The sequence below is a fragment of the Erinaceus europaeus genome, chromosome 13 (genome assembly GCF_950295315.1).
Source record: "Erinaceus europaeus chromosome 13, mEriEur2.1, whole genome shotgun sequence".
In the NCBI taxonomy this organism is placed as follows: Eukaryota; Metazoa; Chordata; class Mammalia; order Eulipotyphla; family Erinaceidae; genus Erinaceus; species Erinaceus europaeus.
Window position 1 is genome coordinate 42,487,141 of NC_080174.1, and position 18,762 is coordinate 42,505,902.

Here is an 18,762-nt window from a genome sequence, read left to right on the forward strand (position 1 = left end):
CTACTTGAGGCTGTAGGAAGTACCCCACCTGACTTCCCTGCCCTTTGCCCCCCACCCCACCGCCAGCAATGCTCAGTACATCATCAGTGGCTCTGACGATGGCTCCTTCTTCATCTGGGAAAAGGAGACCACCAACCTGGTCCGTGTGCTCCAAGGAGATGAGTCCATAGTCAACTGCCTGCAGCCACACCCCAGCTACTGCTTCCTGGCCACCAGTGGCATTGACCCTGTTGTACGGCTCTGGAACCCCCGACCAGAGGTAAGAATGTAGACAGGCGAAGCGCAAGGACTGGTGTAAGGATCCCGATTCGAGCCTCTGGCTTCCCTCCTGCAGGGGGGCCGCTTCACAGGCCTTGAAGCAGGTCTACGCTATCTCTCTTTCTCTCCCCCTCTCTCCATTTTCTCTCTGTCGTATCCTACAACAATGACATCAATAACAACAATAGTAATAACTGCAACAATAAAACAAGGGCAGCAAAAGGGAAAATAAATAAACTCCTTAAAAAAAAAAAAAAACAGCTGAGCAGGGCTCTGGGAAAAAAAAAAAGAATGTAGACAGGGTGGCCAAAACCAGTGTAAACTGTGTGCAAAGCCTGTGGCTCAACCTGTAAAGGTTGGGAAGAGAACTGAGTCATCTAGAGACTAGAAGCTGCTAGGATGAGTGAGTGTTCATATTCCTCCCATTATGTGTCCCAGCATATGTGCCCCCATATACATCCCCGTGTATATAATATGTGGGCACCCCCATGTGTATAGCTCTGTGTGGTATATCATCCCCCTCATGTGCATTCCTCTCCACTCATATACACACACCCATAGTCATCTGGTGTATACATTCCCCTCCATATGTCTAGTTTGGTCTGTGTGTGTCTCCACCTGCCCCCCACACACATACACATACATCTCACTAGTGTGTGTGCCTCTGCCCACAGAGCGAAGACCTCACGGGCCGAGTTGTGGAGGACATGGAGGGTGCTTCCCAAGCCAACCAGCGCCGCATGAATGCAGACCCACTGGAGGTGATGCTGCTCAACATGGGCTATCAGATCAGAGGCCTGAGCAGTGGGGGCAGCGGGGCCTCTGACGACGAGGACAGTTCTGAGGGCCAGGTGCATTGCCGGCCCAGCTAGGCCCTCCTAGCCCTGGTTCCCAGCCCCTGCTATTGGCTGGGCCCCCCACCCTGGGTAAGAGGTCAAGGAGTTTTGTTTTGGTTTGTCATCATCTCCCCACAACATCATTCTTTCTTTCTCTCCCCTCCACCCCCCCAGCCCCCTATTTCCCTGTTTAGTTTGTTAGTTTGGCATCAGGGATGTGGTTGCTACAACTTCCTGGATTTCAGACTATTGGGCAGATTGCCCTTGGACTGGCCCCAGCCCTGAGAAGAGCAGGAGGGAAAGCCCTTGATTGTGTCCCCTAATACCTCCATTCATTCCCTGGAGGGCCCTGGCCTGCCATGGGTGGGAAGGCCACAAATGAAGCTGTCTTCAAGGACCACCCTCCCCTTCAGCCCCAGCAGCAGGAAGGGGAGTGGAATTCCTGTCAGTAAGGGCTAGCCTTGACCTGTCGCCACTCTTGCTCCATGTCAGACAAGGCTAGCTCCCCCTTGGTCTTCAGGGAAGGTTCTGAGAAAGGATAGGGTTTCCCCCTCCCTCCAGAGCCACCACATCAGGGTGGAAGCAGAAGGAAAGCTGGGAACCCTGGAGCATCAAGGGAGGCTGTTGCCCTTGTCACAGTCAAGCATCCTTGTTCTCCCTGCTGACACAACCTCTGAGGAGCTCAGCCTTATCCTGAGTGTCCTTGCAGAGGGTGGGACACGCCACCATACCCCACTCACTCACCCACTCATCCACCTGTGCCAGCTCATCTGCACTACAGCCACTCTCTGGGGCGCTCCTTGGCCTCACTGTGACCTTTCTGCCAGAGCTCCCAGCCAGGCCTCCTCTCACTTGTGGGCTCCCTGCTAAGGGCCTTCTGCCCTTCCTCCCACTCCACATGCAGAGCCGCCACAAAGACCAAAGAAGTGATGGCTTTTCTCTGTCCCCTGCTGCTTTAGGGGGAGGGAGGTGGGTCTCCTCCTGAGCCACTAGGATGCCCCTATTTCAGCCCCCTCCCTCCTTAGCAGCCCCAAGCTTTACACTGGATACAGCAGTCACCTCCCACTCACCAAGCCCCCCAACCCCCAAGGCTCTCAGCTAGGAGCCACTGAGGTAGTGGGTTCATCCTTCCTCCCCTCTCCCTCCCTCTTCCCCTCAGTGCTTACTTGGCTCCAGCCTTCCAGCTGTAGCCTCTGGGGAGAAGCAACCTTCCTCTCGCCCTCCTTCCCTCCCTCCCTCCCCGTCTCTGCCAGGTGCCTCCTCTCAGTCAGGCTTCAGAGCAGCCCTGGAGACAGGAGGGCCATGTTAAAAGCTTTTTTACAGTTTTAAGAAGACAAGGGGGTGAGGATAGTGGTGGGGGGTCTGGCACCATCTTGTTATTGCTTTAACCCTGGCAACACAGGTGGCAGCTTCTCTCTGTTCTTCCCCACCCTATTCCCTCTTCCCACCCCTCTTCTAGCTTGGTAATGAAGTATATTTATTGGGAAGGAAACAGCTGCTGTTGCTGCTGCTTCTCCTGCTGCTGGGATGTGCTCCCCTATCTCTTCATGACCTTTCTGCAGCCTGGAAGGGGAGAGTGGGAGTATTGGGGCTGGGGCCCAAGGACCAGCAGGGCCCCTTTGCTTTCCTGTTTTCAGCCACCCACCATTTCCTCTCTCCCTGCCTCCTGTCCCCTGCCCAGCCTGGGCCCTGCAGTGTGGAGAGACACTTAAGCCTTACTGTCCTCTGGGGGCAGGAGCCGAGCCTTTTTGTTGCTCCGCTCCCAGGAGAGTGAGGGTGACGCAATTGATTAAAACCATTTTGTTCTAGGTGTGGCTGGTGGCATTTGTGGGGGTGCAAATGGGTGTTGGGACCACAGAGAAGGTAGCTGAACCCTCACCACTATTAGCTCAGCAAGAATCTACCAGCAAGAATGATGCCAGCCTACCTTGGAGACTGACTCCTGGGAGCCTGCCCTGCACTGGTGGCTGTGATTTGCAATATTCAGCTTTCACTCTCCAAGCTGTTGTCTCGGCTATAAAATGATGAGTTTGGGGTCTTAGTAGTTTCTCAGACTTTTTAAAACAAGATAGACATTTTACATGTGACCTGAGACCCATGATCTATGTTTGTTTGTATATATGTTATGAACATGAGTTTTGCACAATAATTACCTCTGCTACATGCAGTGTCTTCTATTTACCATTCTGTTTTATTAAGGAGAAAAAATACTGACTATACCCCACTGAACTGATTTCATAACCCACAGTTTTTTTATTAGAGAACAGATTACCCAAACTTCCTCAGCCCATGACATTCACCCCACCATTAGTGTCTCAGTCAGTTTTCATAGAGCCTTTAAGCCGAAAGAAGCACTTAGCAGTTCAAGTTAAGTAGTTGAGTCCAAATCATTTAATAAGAATTTATGTCATAAGAAGCTAGTCATCATTTTAAACATATATAAATTAAAAGGGGCCTCTTAGTCCTTCTTAAATAGCTACAATTACTAATGCGATTTGTGTGCTTGTTGGACACTCAGAAACGTATTGAGCTTTCTGATCAGATTGCACCGTCACCTTCATTTCCTAGTCCACATTCACTTTTCTTTTTTTCCATCACAACAACCACTAAGAACACAGCTTCTCAAAGATGACATAGTCAAAGTGATGTGGTGCAATTTGATGGTGGAACTGTTAACCACCTTGAGTTTTCTTGGTAGCCAGGAATTTCTCTCAGATTTTAAAATGCTCTACTGTGGCCCCTTCAGATTTGCTAGGACACCTTAAGATGTTTTGATGAGCAATTGAAAACTGTGTTCCAGTACTGTGGCAAAAATAGTTTTACTACTGAAGATTTGTGATTCTTCTGTCTGTACATTTGGAAAGAGCCAGACTGAAGCATGCAGGGTCTGATCAATTTAGTGCAGGAGGCAGATAAGAGTTCCTAGCAGAGCCACAGTAGGTGGTGGTATGAAGCAGTTGCTATGGACTGCTAATCACTCCTCTGTGTTCCTAGACTGAAGTCTGCAGAAGTATCTTCACAACATGTTCAGAGCAGTGGCCTAGGAAGTGGCACAGTAACCAGAGTGCCAGACTTGCAGCATGAAGTCCTGAGTTCAGTCCTCTGCATCACATATGTGAGAACAGCTCTGGTATTCTCTCCCCCCCCCCACCCTCTCTTATTGATGAATAAGTAAATAATATTTTAAAAGATATATCCAGTGTGGGGGTAGATAGCATAATGGTTATGAAAAGAGACTCTCATGCCTGAGGCTCTGAAGTTCCAGATTCAATCCCCCACACCACCATAAACCAGAGCTGAGCAGTACTCTGGTAAAAAGAAAAAAAGATTACACACACGCGAGCACACACACACACACACATCCAGAGTAGGCACAGAGGAACAATGTTCCAGGTCAAGGGATGGAACCTGAATGGTTCTGTTCAGCTTGCATGTGGGGGATGGCAGTGAGATTCTAGGTGCAACACCAAAAGTTGTCTGGAAATAGCATAATAGTTATGCAAAGAGGCTTTTATGCCTGAGGCTCCCAAGTCCCAGATTCAGTCCCCTGCACCACCATAAACCAGAGCTGATCAGTGCTCTGGTAATATATATATATACATGCTTAGAAATTACAGTTAAAAAAAAAAACTTCAGTCAGGGCCAAGTGGTGACACACCTGGTTAAGTGCTCATGTTACAGTGCTCAAGGACTTAGGTTCAAGCGCCTGGTCCCCACCTGCAGGGGGAAAGCTTTGAGTGGTGAAGCAGTAGTGCAGGTGTCTTTCTCCCTCTCTCTTTCTGGTTGTCTCTATCAATAAATAAAGACAAGAAATTAAAAAAAGGTTAGTCTATGAAAGAAAAATTGGTTGGGGAAGGTAGCATAATAGTTGAGCAGAAAGGCTAAATTTAGTATGACCTGGGAGGTAGCACAGTGGATAAAGCTTTGGACACTCAAGCATGAGGTCCAGAGTTCAATCCCCAGCAGCACATGTACCAAAGTAATGCTCTGGTTCTCGTCCCCTCTCGCCTCCTATTTCATGAATAAATAAAAATTTTAAAAAAGAGAAAGATACCAATAAATAAATAATGTTTGTGCCTGAGGCTTCCAAATCCCAGGTTCAATTCCTTGAACCACCATAAACCAGAACTGAGCAGTGCTCTAATTAAAAAAAAAAAAAAGAAAGAAAAGAAACGCAAGGGGCCGTGTGGTGGTGCACCTGGCTTAGCACACACATCAGCATGCACAAAGAGCTAGGTTCAAACTGTACAGCCCCAAGGGAAGCTTCACAAGTGGTGAGGCAGTTGCACTCCCTCTCCCTCCCCCCCCACCAAGGTTGTCACTGGGGCTCCATGCCAGCACTACAGATCTACTACTCCTGGTGGCTACTTTTTTCCTTTTTTTTTTTTCCTTTCTATTTTATTTTTACTTGACAGAAATTGAGAGGAAAGGGGAGATAGAAAAAGACACCTGCAGACCTGCTTCACTGCTCATGAAGCACCGTCCCTGCAGGTGGGGACTGGGAGCTCGAGCCTGGATCCTTGTGCATGGTGATGTGTGTGCTTAACTGGGTGCACCGCTGCCCAGCACCAGGTATCTGTTCTGCCTCCCACTCTCCCCCATTTCTCCCCTTTCCCTCTCAATTTCTCTATCCAAAATAAATAAAATGTATTTTTTAAAAACTTATGTTTGCAATTGGGATAATGACACAATAGATAAGTACTGAACTTACAAGCATAAGGTCCCAAGTTCTATCCCTGGCATCTCATGTGACAGAGTGATGCTCTGGTGTCTCTCCTTTTTCTCATGAATAAATAAATCTTTAAAAAAAACTAAGGGGTGGTCCGGGACGTGGCACAGTGGATAAAGTGTTGAACTCTCAAGCATGAGGTCCTGAGTTCAGTCCCCAGCAGCATATGTACCGGAGTAATGTCTGGTTCTTTCTTTTTCTCCTCCTATCCCTCTCATTAATAAATAAATAAAATATATTAAAAAAAAAAAAACCAAGGGACCATGGTGATGCACCCAATTAAGCACACATATCACCATGAGCAAAGACCCGGGTTCGAACCCCTGCATCCGACCTGTAGGAGGGACGCTACACAAGCAGTGAAACAGGTCTGCAAATACCTGTCTCTGTCTCCCCTCCCCTCTCAATTTTTGTCCTGTCAAATAAAACAGAACAAAGATGGAAAAAAGGAAGAAAGGCACCCGTAGCTGTGGATTAGTAGTGCTGGCACCAAGCCCCAGCAATAACCCAGGTCACAATAAAAAATTTTAAAAATTAAAAAATGCAGCCTGGGAGGTAGTGCAGTGGATAATCTGTTGAACCCTCAACTGTGAGATTCTTAGTTTAATCCTCAGCATCACGTGTCAGAATGGTACTCTGGTTCATTCTCATTAGTAGACACTTTTTTTAAATAAAAATTCTGCTCTGTGAACCCAGGGAGATGTGCAGCAGCAGTATAGCACAGAACGTGCATGTCTGAGGGCCCAGATTTTTTTTCTTTTCTATTATAGGACAGAGAAATTGAAAGGGGAGGACAGAGAAAAAGGGTGGGGGTATGTATAATGGTTATGTGTAGACTCATGCCTGAGGCTCCAGAGTCCCAGGTTCAATCCCCCACACCACCATAAGCTAGAGCTGAGCAATGCTCTGGGAAAACAGATTTTAAAAAGAGGGAGAGAAAAAGATACCTGCAGACCTGTTTCACCACTCATAAAGTGCCCCCCCCCCCACAGGTGGGGAGTGGAGGTTCCAACCCAGGTTGCTGCACATAGTAATATGTTCACTTTACTGGGTGCACCACCGCCCAACCTGGGCCTCAGATATGATCTCCAGCATTTCACATACGAGAGAGGAGTAGTTCCCTGGTTTCTTTGTTCTCATAAAAATAAGGAAATGGGGTCAGGCGGTAGCACAGTGGGTTAAACATGCATGGTGCAAAGCGCAAGGACCAGATTAAGGATCCCAATTCAAGCCCCCAGCTCCCCACCTGCAGGAGGGTCACTTCACAGGCGGTGAAGCAGGTCCGCAGGTGTCTGTCTTTCTCTCCCCGTCTCTGTCTTCCCCTCCTCTCTCCATTTCTCTCTGTTCTATCCAACAATGACATCAGTAACAACAACAACAATAATAATTACAACAGTAAAACAATATAGGCAACAAAGGGGAAAATAAATATTTTTAAAAAGAAATAAGACTAAAAAAATAAACAAGGAAACAAACCAAGACATGGTGCACCTGATTAAGCACACACACTACAATGTGCAAGGACCCGGGTTCACGCCGTGGCGAGGCAGGGCTACAGGTGTCTCTATCTCTCTCCCTCTCTATCTATCCCCCCTCTCAATTTCTGTCCAATAATAAAAATAAAATGAAATTTTAAAAAATAAGGAAATAAATTTAAAACAAACTTTACTCTATGAAATCATTAGAGAATTTTAAAAAGGGGGGGGGGAGACGGGCAGTTGCACAGTGGGTTAACCACACGTGGCGCAAAGCACAAAGACAGGTAAAAGGATCCTGGTTTGAGCCCCTGGCTCCCCACCTGCAGGGGAGTCATTTCACAAGCAGTGAAGCAGGTCTGCAGGTGTCTTGTCTCTCTCCCTCTGTCTTCCCCTCCTCTCTCCATTTCTCTCTGTCCTATCCAATAACAACTACAGCAATAAAACAAGGGCAACAAAAGGGAGTAAATAAATATTTTTTAAAAAAGAAACAATGTGTGCTGTCCACTCTATTAAAAAAAAAAAGGCTGTCAAAATAGCTCACTTGGATAGTGTGCTGCTTTGCCATGTGAACAACCCAGGTTTAAGCCTAATCCCCACTTCATTGAAGGAAGAAACTTCCATGTGTGCTGTCTCTCCCTCCCTTCCCCTCTCCTCTGAAAGAAAAAAAAAAAGGAACCAATAACTGAAAAAATATTTACAAAACTTGTATCCAAAATATACATAGAATTCTTTCTTAAGAAAAGACTTACTTGTTAATTAGTGAGAGAGAAGGCAAGGTAAAACTAGATCATCACTCTGGTACTTGTAATATGGGGATTGAACTTGAGACTTCATGCTTGAGGCTCCAAGTTCCAGGTTCCATTTCCCACACCATTATAAACCACAGCTGAACAATGCTCTGATGCCTGTTTATCTATCATCTTTTTCTCTACCTCTCATTAAAAAGATATTTTTTTCATTTTTTTTCTTTTTTCATTTCTTATTTGTAATTAATAGGTTACAGTATTGTAAGGTTACAATGTATATAGTTCACACCACACCCACTACTCTCCTGCCTCGGAAAGATAACCACCACAGTTCTCACAAGTCTCAGAATCAGTTTGCCGGCATTTTTATTTTATAAGTCATTTTAAAAAATTAATAAAAGTACATGAGGGGCCAGGTGGTGGTGCATCTGGTTGAGTGACATGCTTACCTAGTGCAAGGACCCAGGTTCAAGCCCCCAGTCTCCACCTGCAGGGGGGACGTTTCACTGTTGGTGATGCAGAGCTGCAGTGTCTCTTTTTCTCTCCTCCTCTATCTCCCCTTCCTCCCTCAATTTCTTCCTGTTCTATCAAATAAAGATAATTTCTCTCTGCCCTATCAAATGAAATTCCAAAAAACTAATAAAGCACATGAAAATGGATAGGGAGACAGCATAATAGTTAACAAAAAGACTTCCAGGTCTAATGCTCCAGTGTCCCAGATACAGTCTCCAGCACTGCCATAAACTAGAGCTGAACACTGCTCTGGATAAAAGAAAATAAAATTTAAAAGCACACGAAAAGATGCTCATCATAGTGTCTCTAAAGAACAGGTTAAATCAATAGTAACACTACATACCTATAAATGGACGAGAATGCAAAATACAATGACAAACGCTGACATAGATATGGAGCAATGGAAACCCATTCATTGCTGGTCAGAATGTGAAATGGTACAGACACTTTGGAAAACAGCTGGACAGTTTAACAAAGCTAAATAATAACCATGTTGTATGACCAGCTATTTAGTTATTTTCCCAAGTGAGTTAGAAACTTACTATACTCACACAGAAATCCATACACAATGTTTTAAGTTTATTCCCAATTGCCAAAAACCAGAGACAATCATGAAGTCTTTTAAAGAGCAAATGTATAAACTGTGGTATAGTTAGACAATGGACTAATACTCAGTGATAAAAAGATAGGAACTTGGGAGTCAGGCGGTAGCGCAGTGGGTTAAGTGCATGTGGCGCAAAGAGCAAGGACCGGCTTAAGGATCCCGGTTCGAGCCCCCAGCTCCCCACCTGCAGGGGAGTCACTTCACAGGTGGTGAAGCAGGTCTGCAGGTGTCTATCTTTCTCTCCCCCTTTCTGTCTTCCCCTCCTCTCTCCATTTCTCTCTGTCCTATCCAACAACGACATCATCAACAACAACAATAATAACTACAACAACAATAAAAACAAGGGCAACAAAAAGGAAATAAATTTAAAAAAAACAGAAAAAAAAGATAGGAACTCTTGGGGGTCGGGCAGTAGCGCAGAGGGTTAAGCGCACATAGTGCAGCGCCCAAGGACTGGTGTAAGGATCCCGGTTCGAGCCCCTGGCTCCCCACCTGCAGGGGGACTGCTTCAGAAGCAGGTGTCTTTCTCTCCCCCTCTCTGTCTTCCCCATCTCTCTCCATTTCTGTCTTATCCAACAACATCAATAACAACAGTAATAACCACAACAACGATAAAACAACCAGGGCAACAAAGGGGCAAAAATAGCCTCTAGGAGCAGTGGATTCATGATGCAGGCACTGAGCCCCAGTAAAAAAAAAAAAAAGGTATGAACTCTCAGCCACAGACATGGAGAAACCTTAAGTACATATTAGTGTAAGAAGCCAGGTTAAAAACTGTATTGCATGTTCCAGTTGTGTGACATTCTAGAATAGTTAAAACTAGGGACAAAAGATCTCTGGTGTTCCTTTTTTTCTTTAATGTACTTCATCCTGTAATCCTAGTCTTATAACCCACTATAATCACAGATTTTTTAAAAAATTTAAATAAGCAAGTGATAAAAGCAACCTTTCAACAACCCTGCTTATTCACCTGGAGGTTAGATGAGCCTGCACAGTAAATGTACTGCAGAAGATGGTGGAATTGGAACCCCTGTATTTGTGGTGAATAGTCTTGGCCCTACAGCCTAACAGCCAGGCTACAGCCACACTGACATCCAAAATGTTAGTTGTACGACTTACAAATCCATAGATCATGTAGCTCTGAGGTTCTCAACCTGTTTATCATAATCATCTGAGAAACTTTAAGTACTACCAGTGCCCCACCCAGAGATTGCATTTTTTTAAAAAAAGATTTTAATGAGATTTTTTTATTATTATTTTTGCCTCCAGAGTTATCGCTAGGGATAGATGCTGGCACTACAAATCCACTGCTCCTGGTGGCCATTTTTTTCCACTTTATTGGATAGGACAGAAAGAGATTGAGAGGGGGTGGGGAGATAGAGAAGGAGAGGGAAAGACAGACACCTGCAGACCTGCTTCACTGCTTGTGAAGCATACCCCCTGTAGGTGGAAAACCTGGGGCTTGAACCTGGATTCTTGCGCAGGTCCTTGTACTTAACCAGGTGTGCCACCACCCAGCCACCATGACTTTGTTAAAGTCATAAGAGAAACCAGAACACCTCTCAGCTCTGGCTTATGGTGGTGTTAGGGATTGAACCAAGACCTCTGGCACTCTGGCACCTCAGCCTTGCAAATCCTGTGTTCTAATACTATCTTCTAGCAATATATATATATATATATATATATATATATATATATATATATATATATAATTTTTTTAACCAGAGCACTGATCTGCTCTGGCTTATGGCAGTGCAGGAGACTGAACCTAGGACTTCAGAGCCTCAGGTGTGAGAGTCTCTTTGTGTAAGCATGCTATCTACCCCCGCCTGCCATATTTTTTTTCATTTATTTGTGATTAATAGTGGGTTAAAAGACTGTAAAACTAAAGTGTACAGTTCCACATCACACCCACCACCAAAGTTCTGTATCCCACCTTCCCACCTCCCAAAGATCACCACTGCAGTTCTCACAAAATCTCAGAAAGTTTCTTTTTTCTTTGCAAGTTAAAGTGTATCAGTTTTCTAGATTCCATACATGAGAGAAAGCATCTGGTAGTTGTCTTTTATCTCTTTACTTACTTCAGTAAGCACAATCACCTCCAGTTTTATCCTTTTTGTCCCAAAGGACACAGTATTGTCTTTTTTATTGCAGAGTAGTAGTCCATGGAGTATACAGCCCATAACTCCTTTAGCCAGTCATCTGTCAGTGAGCATTTAGGCTCTTCCACTCTTGGTTGTTATGAATAATGCATCTTTAAACATAAAGATCTGTGTATCCTTTCAAATAGTGTTTTCATGTCCTTTGAATATATGCCTAGGAGTGGTATTGCTGGGTCATAAGTTATGTCCATTTTTATTTGTTTAAGGATTCTTTATACTGTTTTCCATAGCCAGCCTTATTTACTTATTACCAGAGCAGTGATCAGCTCTGGCTTATGGTAGGATGGGGATTGAAGCTGGAACCCAGGAGCCTCAGGCATGAGAGTCTCTGCATAACCATTGTGCTATCTCCCCTGCCTCCTATTTATTTTTATGAGCACAGTTTTAGGCATGCAAGTCTTGTGTTTTAACATACTTTAAAGATATTCTATTTTTCCATTTTAATTAATCTGAGGTAAGACCCTTGCACCAAATTATTATTGTTGTTCTTTTGCTCCTTTGCACCTGCATGATTCCACCACTCCTGGAAAATATTTCTTTATTAACAAATATTTTTTAATTATCTTTATTTATTATTGGATAGAGATAGCCAGAATTTGAGAGAGAAGGGAGTGATAGGGAGAGCAACAGAGAGAAACCTGCAGCCCTGCTTCACCACTTGTGAAGCTTTCCCCCTGCAGGTGGGGGCCGGGGGCTTGAACCCGGGTCCTTGCAAATTGTAACAAGTGTGCTCAACCAGGTGCACCACCACCTGGCCCAAAGATTATTTTCAATTTTTATTTCTTTTTTTAAAAAAAGATATATTAATTACCTATGAGAGAGCGAGCTTTACATGAAACAGAGAAATTAGAGCACATTCTGGTTCAGGCGGTGCTGGGGATTGGTGAGAGCCCAACATGACAGTTGAGTCATGTCTCCAGACACATCCTTTTTGCTTTCAATCACAGAAACAGGAAGAGAGAAGAAACACCACCACTTCACCACTCATGAAGCTTCTCCAGAGCACAGTGCTGCCATATAGTTCCAGATGCTTAAATCCCGATCCTCATGCAGGTGTGTGTTACTGCATGAGCTGCCTCCCATCCACCCCTATTCCCAGTCCATTATTTTAAAGTATCCCAGACATGCCTCTAGAGCTGCACAGTGTTGCTCTGCATGTAGCTCTACTTTTTTTGCTCTTCCCCAGCACACTGGCTTATTGGTGGTGCTGGGGCCTCAAAGGCTCAGGCTTGGGAGTCTTGCATAGCCACTATGCTATCTCCCTCCCTCTTAGCTTCACATTTTACAAATGGGAGTGGTGAGTTTGATGAGAGGCAGGAAAAAGGACTGAGCTGCCAAAGAACCCCAGTGATTAGAAGCAAAACCAGGGGGAGTTGGGCAGTAGAACAGCGGGTTAAGCGCATGTGGTACAAAGCGCAAGCACCGGTCAGGATCCCGGCTCCCCAACTGCAGGAGAGTCGCTTCACAGGCAGTGAAGCAGGTCTGCAGGTGTCTCTCTGTCTCTCTTCCTCTCTATCTCCCCCTTCTCTCTCAATTTCTCTCTGTCTCTATCCAATAACAAAGTTTAAAAAAAAATAAAAACCTAAAGAAGCAAAACCAAGGACCAAACCTGTAACCTCTGATTCCTGGTATAATTCTCTAAAAGTTGTTTGTCTTGGACCAGCAAAATGGTTCACTTGTATAGTGTACTGCTTTGCCATGAGCACAGTCTGGTCTAGAAGCCAAGCTCCTACTGTATTGAAGGAAACTTCACTGCTGTGGTTTCTATCGCTCTCTCTGCTTCTCTGTATTTTTTTTTCCTCCAGGGTTATCACTGGGGCTAAGTGCATACATTATGAATCCACTGCTCCTGGAGACCATTTTTCCCATTTTGTTGCCCTTATTATGTTGTTGTTATTGCTGCTGTTGTTGGATAGGACAGAGAGAACTTGAGAAAGGAGAGGAAGATGGGGGGGGGAGATAAGACACCTGCAGACCTGCTTCACTGCTTGTGAAGCTGGTCCTTGCGCTTTGCACCATGTGAGCTTAATCCGCTGTGCTACCACCCAACTCCGAAGTGTGGGGTTTCTTGTTGTCTTTTTTTTTTTTTTTTTTTTTTTACTGGAGCACTGCTCAGCTCTTGCTTATGATGGTGCAGGGGACTGAACTGGGGGACTCAGAGTCTCAGGCATGGAAGTTGTTTGCATAACCACTATGCTATCTCCCCAGCCCAACAGTGAGTGCTTCTTATGAGCTATAAAGTGGTAAGCCATATGAGAATTCAACAAGATATGAATGATCACTTCCCATTTTAGTTGAGGCAACATACACTGACAGGCTCGTTACTTTCCTATGGCATGACAACCATGAGCACAGCTAAGGTTCAAATACTTGGCTTGCAAGCTGAATCCTGAATTCATATCATATCATCATGCTTTACTACCCACATGGGGGGTAGGAGACTTAGCCATGCTTTCCATAATATTAGGTACATTTGCCCATCTATAAAATGGGATAGAAAAGGTTGGTATGTAAACTTTGATGTCTAGAAGGCCAAAAGTCTGTTCTCAGATGGTTTCTTTTTTTTTCATCACCAGATCTTTACCACTCTAGACCAGCTTTTCAAATAGAGAAAGACGGGGAAAGACACCACAATGCCAAAGCTTCCTCCAGTGTGTTGGGAGCTGAGCTCATATCTGAGTCTTGCATGTTAAAGCAGCTACACTAGCCAGCTGAGCTATTTTGCAGGCCCTCAAGTCATCTGTTGCATTGTATCAGCCCATGTGTCCCTCCCTATGATTTGAAAGATTTGAAGCCATTCTAGAAAACAGTTTAGAACTTAATAGGCAGAATCCCAGTTATCACAAGTCAAAGAATGAAATGGAGTGGGAGCTGAAAGCCTGTAGAAGAGAGAACAGCACAGTACACAGAAGCACACACACTGCAGCAGGCACAGCAGCTCCTCTGACCTGCATGGATCAGTCAGTCCTCTGAAGGAGATCACAGTCTCTTGGGAGACACAGGCATGTAAACAGCTAGTGCTAGTGCAAGTACACATGAATATTCAATAGGTAGACACAGTCTGCGTGCTCTGGGAGCAAAGGAGCATTTGTGGGAAACCTTGAACGTAGCTAGGAGATTAGGGGATCGGCATTCCACTGAAGCAGTGTGAGCAAAGGTGAAAAGTGGGAAGCACATAGTTCCTTCTCCGAAGGGCCGATCATCCTATAAAGTTAACTCCAAGCAAGTCTCAAGGGAGAGTCTAAGAGATAAGGCAGGGAAAGAAGGTTGGAGTTCTGTAACAGACCATGAGGACCTTGAAGGTCAGGATGAGGTGTCTTGGGGATGGGGTGTGAGTCCTGGGAACTCCTACCGGGTTCGAGAGAGGTACCTTGACCCCTGCCAAAAGAGGTGTCTGAGTTCATCCTTCAAGCAAAGCAGCATCTTACCTTGAAGGCTTGCCCAGCTTGACAGTTCCAGCTCTGCCATTCTCCCCTCCCCAAGCCAGCCCTGTAAGTGGATCCAGATGGCCATTCCTATTTTAGGTCGTGTGTGTGTGTGTGTGTGTGTGTGTGTGTGTGTGTGTGTGTGTGTGTTCTCTAGGGAAGTTGTGATTCCTATCAATCCTTTTTCTGAGCTCTGTTAGAGGAGTATCATTCAGGCCCCTGCTGTGATTCTCTGGGCCTGCAAGTATGATTTCCCTTTGGGCTGTGGGTGACGAGGGAGGCAATAGCAGAAGCCAAAGAGAGTTTTGCATTGGGCAGGAGACACAAGATGAGGATGAAAGGACACATGAAAGGATTGGTGCCAGAGAAATAACAGAAGTAGCTGGCTTCTCCCTGGCCCACCTAGCTTCTCTAGCTACCTACACCAAGTATAGGATGATGCAGGCCATAGTGAAAGGAACTAGGGCTCTCTGCTCAGACCCTACCCCTGAGCACTGTTCTCACTGTCTCCAAGGACCTCTTAAATGAGTTTGGAGTATGTTAGTGAGATGGGTCACCTGGGAGGTGCCTGCTTTGCCATTATGTATGTGATCCAGGTTTTTTATTATTATTTTTTAAATTTTATTTATTGTTGGTTAGAGACAAAGAATTGAGAGGGGAAGAGGGAGACGGAGAGGGAAAGAGACTGAGAGACACCTGCAAACCTGCTTCACCACTCCTGAAGCTTTCCTCCTGCAGGTGGGGACCAGGGGTTTGAACCTAGGACCTTGAGCACTGTGATATGTGCACTTAACCAGGTGTGCCACCGCCTGGCCCCGTGATCCAGGTTTGAGCCCAGCCTCCACTACAATGGAGACTTCAGTGCTGTGATGTCATCACCTCTCTCCCTATCTGAAATCATCAACCCAGAGAAGTAAAGCCCCAGTGAAAGAAAACAGCAGCAGCAAAAGGACTTGTGGTGGGTTTAGTGAGTTATACACAGACATATTTAGGTACTAAGCTGTATCTATGAAATATGAAAATTTTGCCAACCAGTTAAGTCACTAATAATAAGATTTTTAAATGGTTGGGGAGCTGAGAATGCAGCCAGCATGTGATCCCAAACCTGTACTTACTGTATTTATTCAATGGAACAAATATTTTTTTTAGATTTATTTTTTCCCTTTTGTTGCCCTTGTTTTATTGTTGTAGTTATTATTGTTCTTGGTGTCGCCGTTGTTGGATAGGACAGAGAGAAATGGAGAGAGGAGGGGAAGACACAGAGGGAGAGGGAAAGATAGACACCTGCAGACCTGCTTCACCGCTTTTGAAGCGACTCCCCTGCAGGTGGGGAGCCGGGGCTCGAACTGCGATCCTTAGGCCTGTCCTTGCGCTTTGCACCATGTGCGCTTAACCTGCTGCGCTACTGCCTGACTCCCAGAAATATTTATTTTTATTGCCACCAAGGTTATTGCTGGGACTCAGTGCTAGCGCAAGGCCGTTTATTTATTTATTTATTTATTTATTTTTGTTTCTTCCACCATCCCTCCCTCTTTCTTTCTTCTGTTTATTTGACAGGATAGAGAGAAACTGAGAGGGGGAGAGGGAAAAAGGGAGAAAGACATCTGTAGACCTGTTTCATTGCTCATGAATCTTCTCCCCTACAGGTGGGGAGTGGGGGCTCGAACCAGGATCCTCTTACCATGATGATATGTGCACTTAACCAGGTTCACCGCCACTTGGTCCCCTGGAATAAATATTTACTAAGCAAATTCTGTTTGCTAGATTCTACTAGGCATCATCTGGGTGTATAGAAGTAAACAAAGCAAATATAGTGTCTGCCCTCAAAAGAGTTTCTAATCTAGCAGAGGAAACAAACACAGCTACAAATGTGCTTAAAGGAAAGGAACTGTGAGAAACAAGGGAGTTTATTACCAGGAGCTTTCTGATTTTGACTGGGCAGCAAGGGAAGGTCACTTTGAGAAAGCAGCATTTAACATGAGACATGGAAGATAAATGGAAGTTGTTTTAAATGGGTTGCGGGGATATTTCAGGTAGGCAGAGGGAAATGGTGTATTCTAGGTAAGCATATGTGAGAAAAGCTGGAAAAAAAGGCCAGAGTGCCTGTAATCTAGTGAGTGGTAAGAAAAGGGCATGGTTCAGGTACAGGGTCTTGTAAGCAATCTACGGCAAAATATTTGTGTTGTACCTTAAAATGCAGTGGGAAGTCACTGAAAGTTATCAGATTAAATGCAGTGCTGTGTCAGTACTACAAAGTGTGTAGCAGGCTTAAGAAAGACTTTACAATTTACTCATTAGTACAATAATGTTTAAAGGGTACAAGACCATATAAGATGTAGACTTTCCTAGGGAAAATCTAGAAGATAGCTATGGTAACTGAATCAAGAAGTGATATAATTTATTCATTCAACAAATATATAGCACATCTAATCTATTCCAAAACCTGCACGGATGGATGCTGGTTGTTGCCCTTCAAGTTTACATACACTATACATAGAACACAGAAGAGGCACAAACTATTTTGAGTAGGCCAGTCTTTTTTTTTTTTTTTAATAGAACTAGATTGGGAGGAAGAGAGGAGACAGAAACACACATTCAGCACTGCTCCACCACTCAGAAAGCTTCCCCTCCTGCAGATGTTTGAACCCAGAGCCTCACTTATGGTCTGTGCTCTACCAGGTGTGTCACCACCCAGCCCTAGAATAATTGTCAACAGTGCCATCTGTGACCTTTATTATTTTAAGTATTTTATTTATTGAGAGAGGCTAGAGTGCTTCTCAGCTCTGGTTTATGGTGGTAGGGATTGAGCCTGGGACCTCAGAGTCTCAGGCTGAAAGTCTTTTGCATAACCATCATGTTATCTCTCTAGCCTGTGTGACCTTTATAAAGCAGCCATTGGGTGGCCCAGGAAGTGGTGTAGTGGATAAAGCATTGAACTCTCCAGCATAAGGTCCTGAGTTTGATCTCCAGCATCCCATCTATTAGAGTGATACCCTGGTTTGTGTTCTCTCTCTCATTCATAAATAAGTTTTTTAATCCAATAATTCAGTCAATTCTTTGGCAATAGTAACTGTGCTAGCCAGTGAAATCAAGGGGCTCATAAGGGACAAACATACTCTAGTGCATTAAAATTTTAGGTGCTAAGAGCCAAAACAGGGTTTCTACAGATCACATCAATAGTAGAAATGACTTCCTCAGAAGGTATTTGGATTTGTCCATATCTCCCTCTAGCCTAATCTTCAGCTGCTATCTTTATTCTTGTCTCTCCCCATTTCCTGTTACCACCCCAGCAGAATTCTATTCCTCTAGCTCAGCATCCTTTTCAAAGCACAAAGAATTGACTATTTGAATCTGGCTTCTTTATATTGTGTGTAGTTTCAGACAATTACTTAACTTGCCTGAGTCTCAGTTTCCCTGTTTATATAATTAAGGGATAAGACCACAGCTAAGGAGGACTGTAATTTACTCCATTCAGGGCTATATTCACACTCATGCACTGTGCAATGCCTTTCTCTGCAGTTCTGCATGCAGCCTTACACCCCACTCATGCCACCTGGCAAACATCAAGACTCAGCTCAGCCCACTTCCTTCTTACAGAGGGGACACACACACACACACACACACACACACACACACACACGATTTTGGTCCTTCAAAGAATGAAGAGGGCAAGGAAGATAACCTGAATGTAAGTCATAACCATTCGCCGGACTCCCTTACTCTGTTTCTTTCCTGTAACCTGGAGGAGAAACACCTAAAATCGCATGCCCGACCAGCTGATGAGAGTTAGAAGCAATATACAAAGGGCAAGGCAGTAGCATACCTGGATAAGCCACACATTAGTGTGCAAGGACCTGGGTTCAAGCCCCTGGTCCCCACCTGCAGGGGGAAAGCATAACGAGTGGTGAAGTAGGGCTGTAGATGTCTCTCTCTCTCCCCTCCCCCTCTCTGTCTCTGCCCAATAATAAAATAAATAAAAATATTTTTTAAAAAAGAATATGCGTGGTCCGG

At 44.8% G+C, this 18,762-nt stretch overlaps 1 protein-coding gene across 3 annotated transcripts in view; it reads left to right on the forward strand.

The window, feature by feature from the left end:
- Nucleotides 1-2,902, forward strand: part of WDTC1 (WD and tetratricopeptide repeats 1) — a 58,704-nt gene extending 55,802 nt beyond the window's left edge. For all 3 annotated transcript variants that reach the window (XM_060205621.1, XM_016192296.2, XM_060205622.1), the window contains 2 exons: nt 67-259; nt 933-2,902. In XM_060205621.1, the coding sequence (XP_060061604.1) occupies nt 67-259; nt 933-1,130 (391 nt within the window). In that variant the 3' untranslated portion in view covers nt 1,131-2,902. The remainder of the gene's footprint in view (nt 1-66; nt 260-932) is intronic.
- Nucleotides 2,903-18,762: the final 15,860 nt, after the last annotated feature.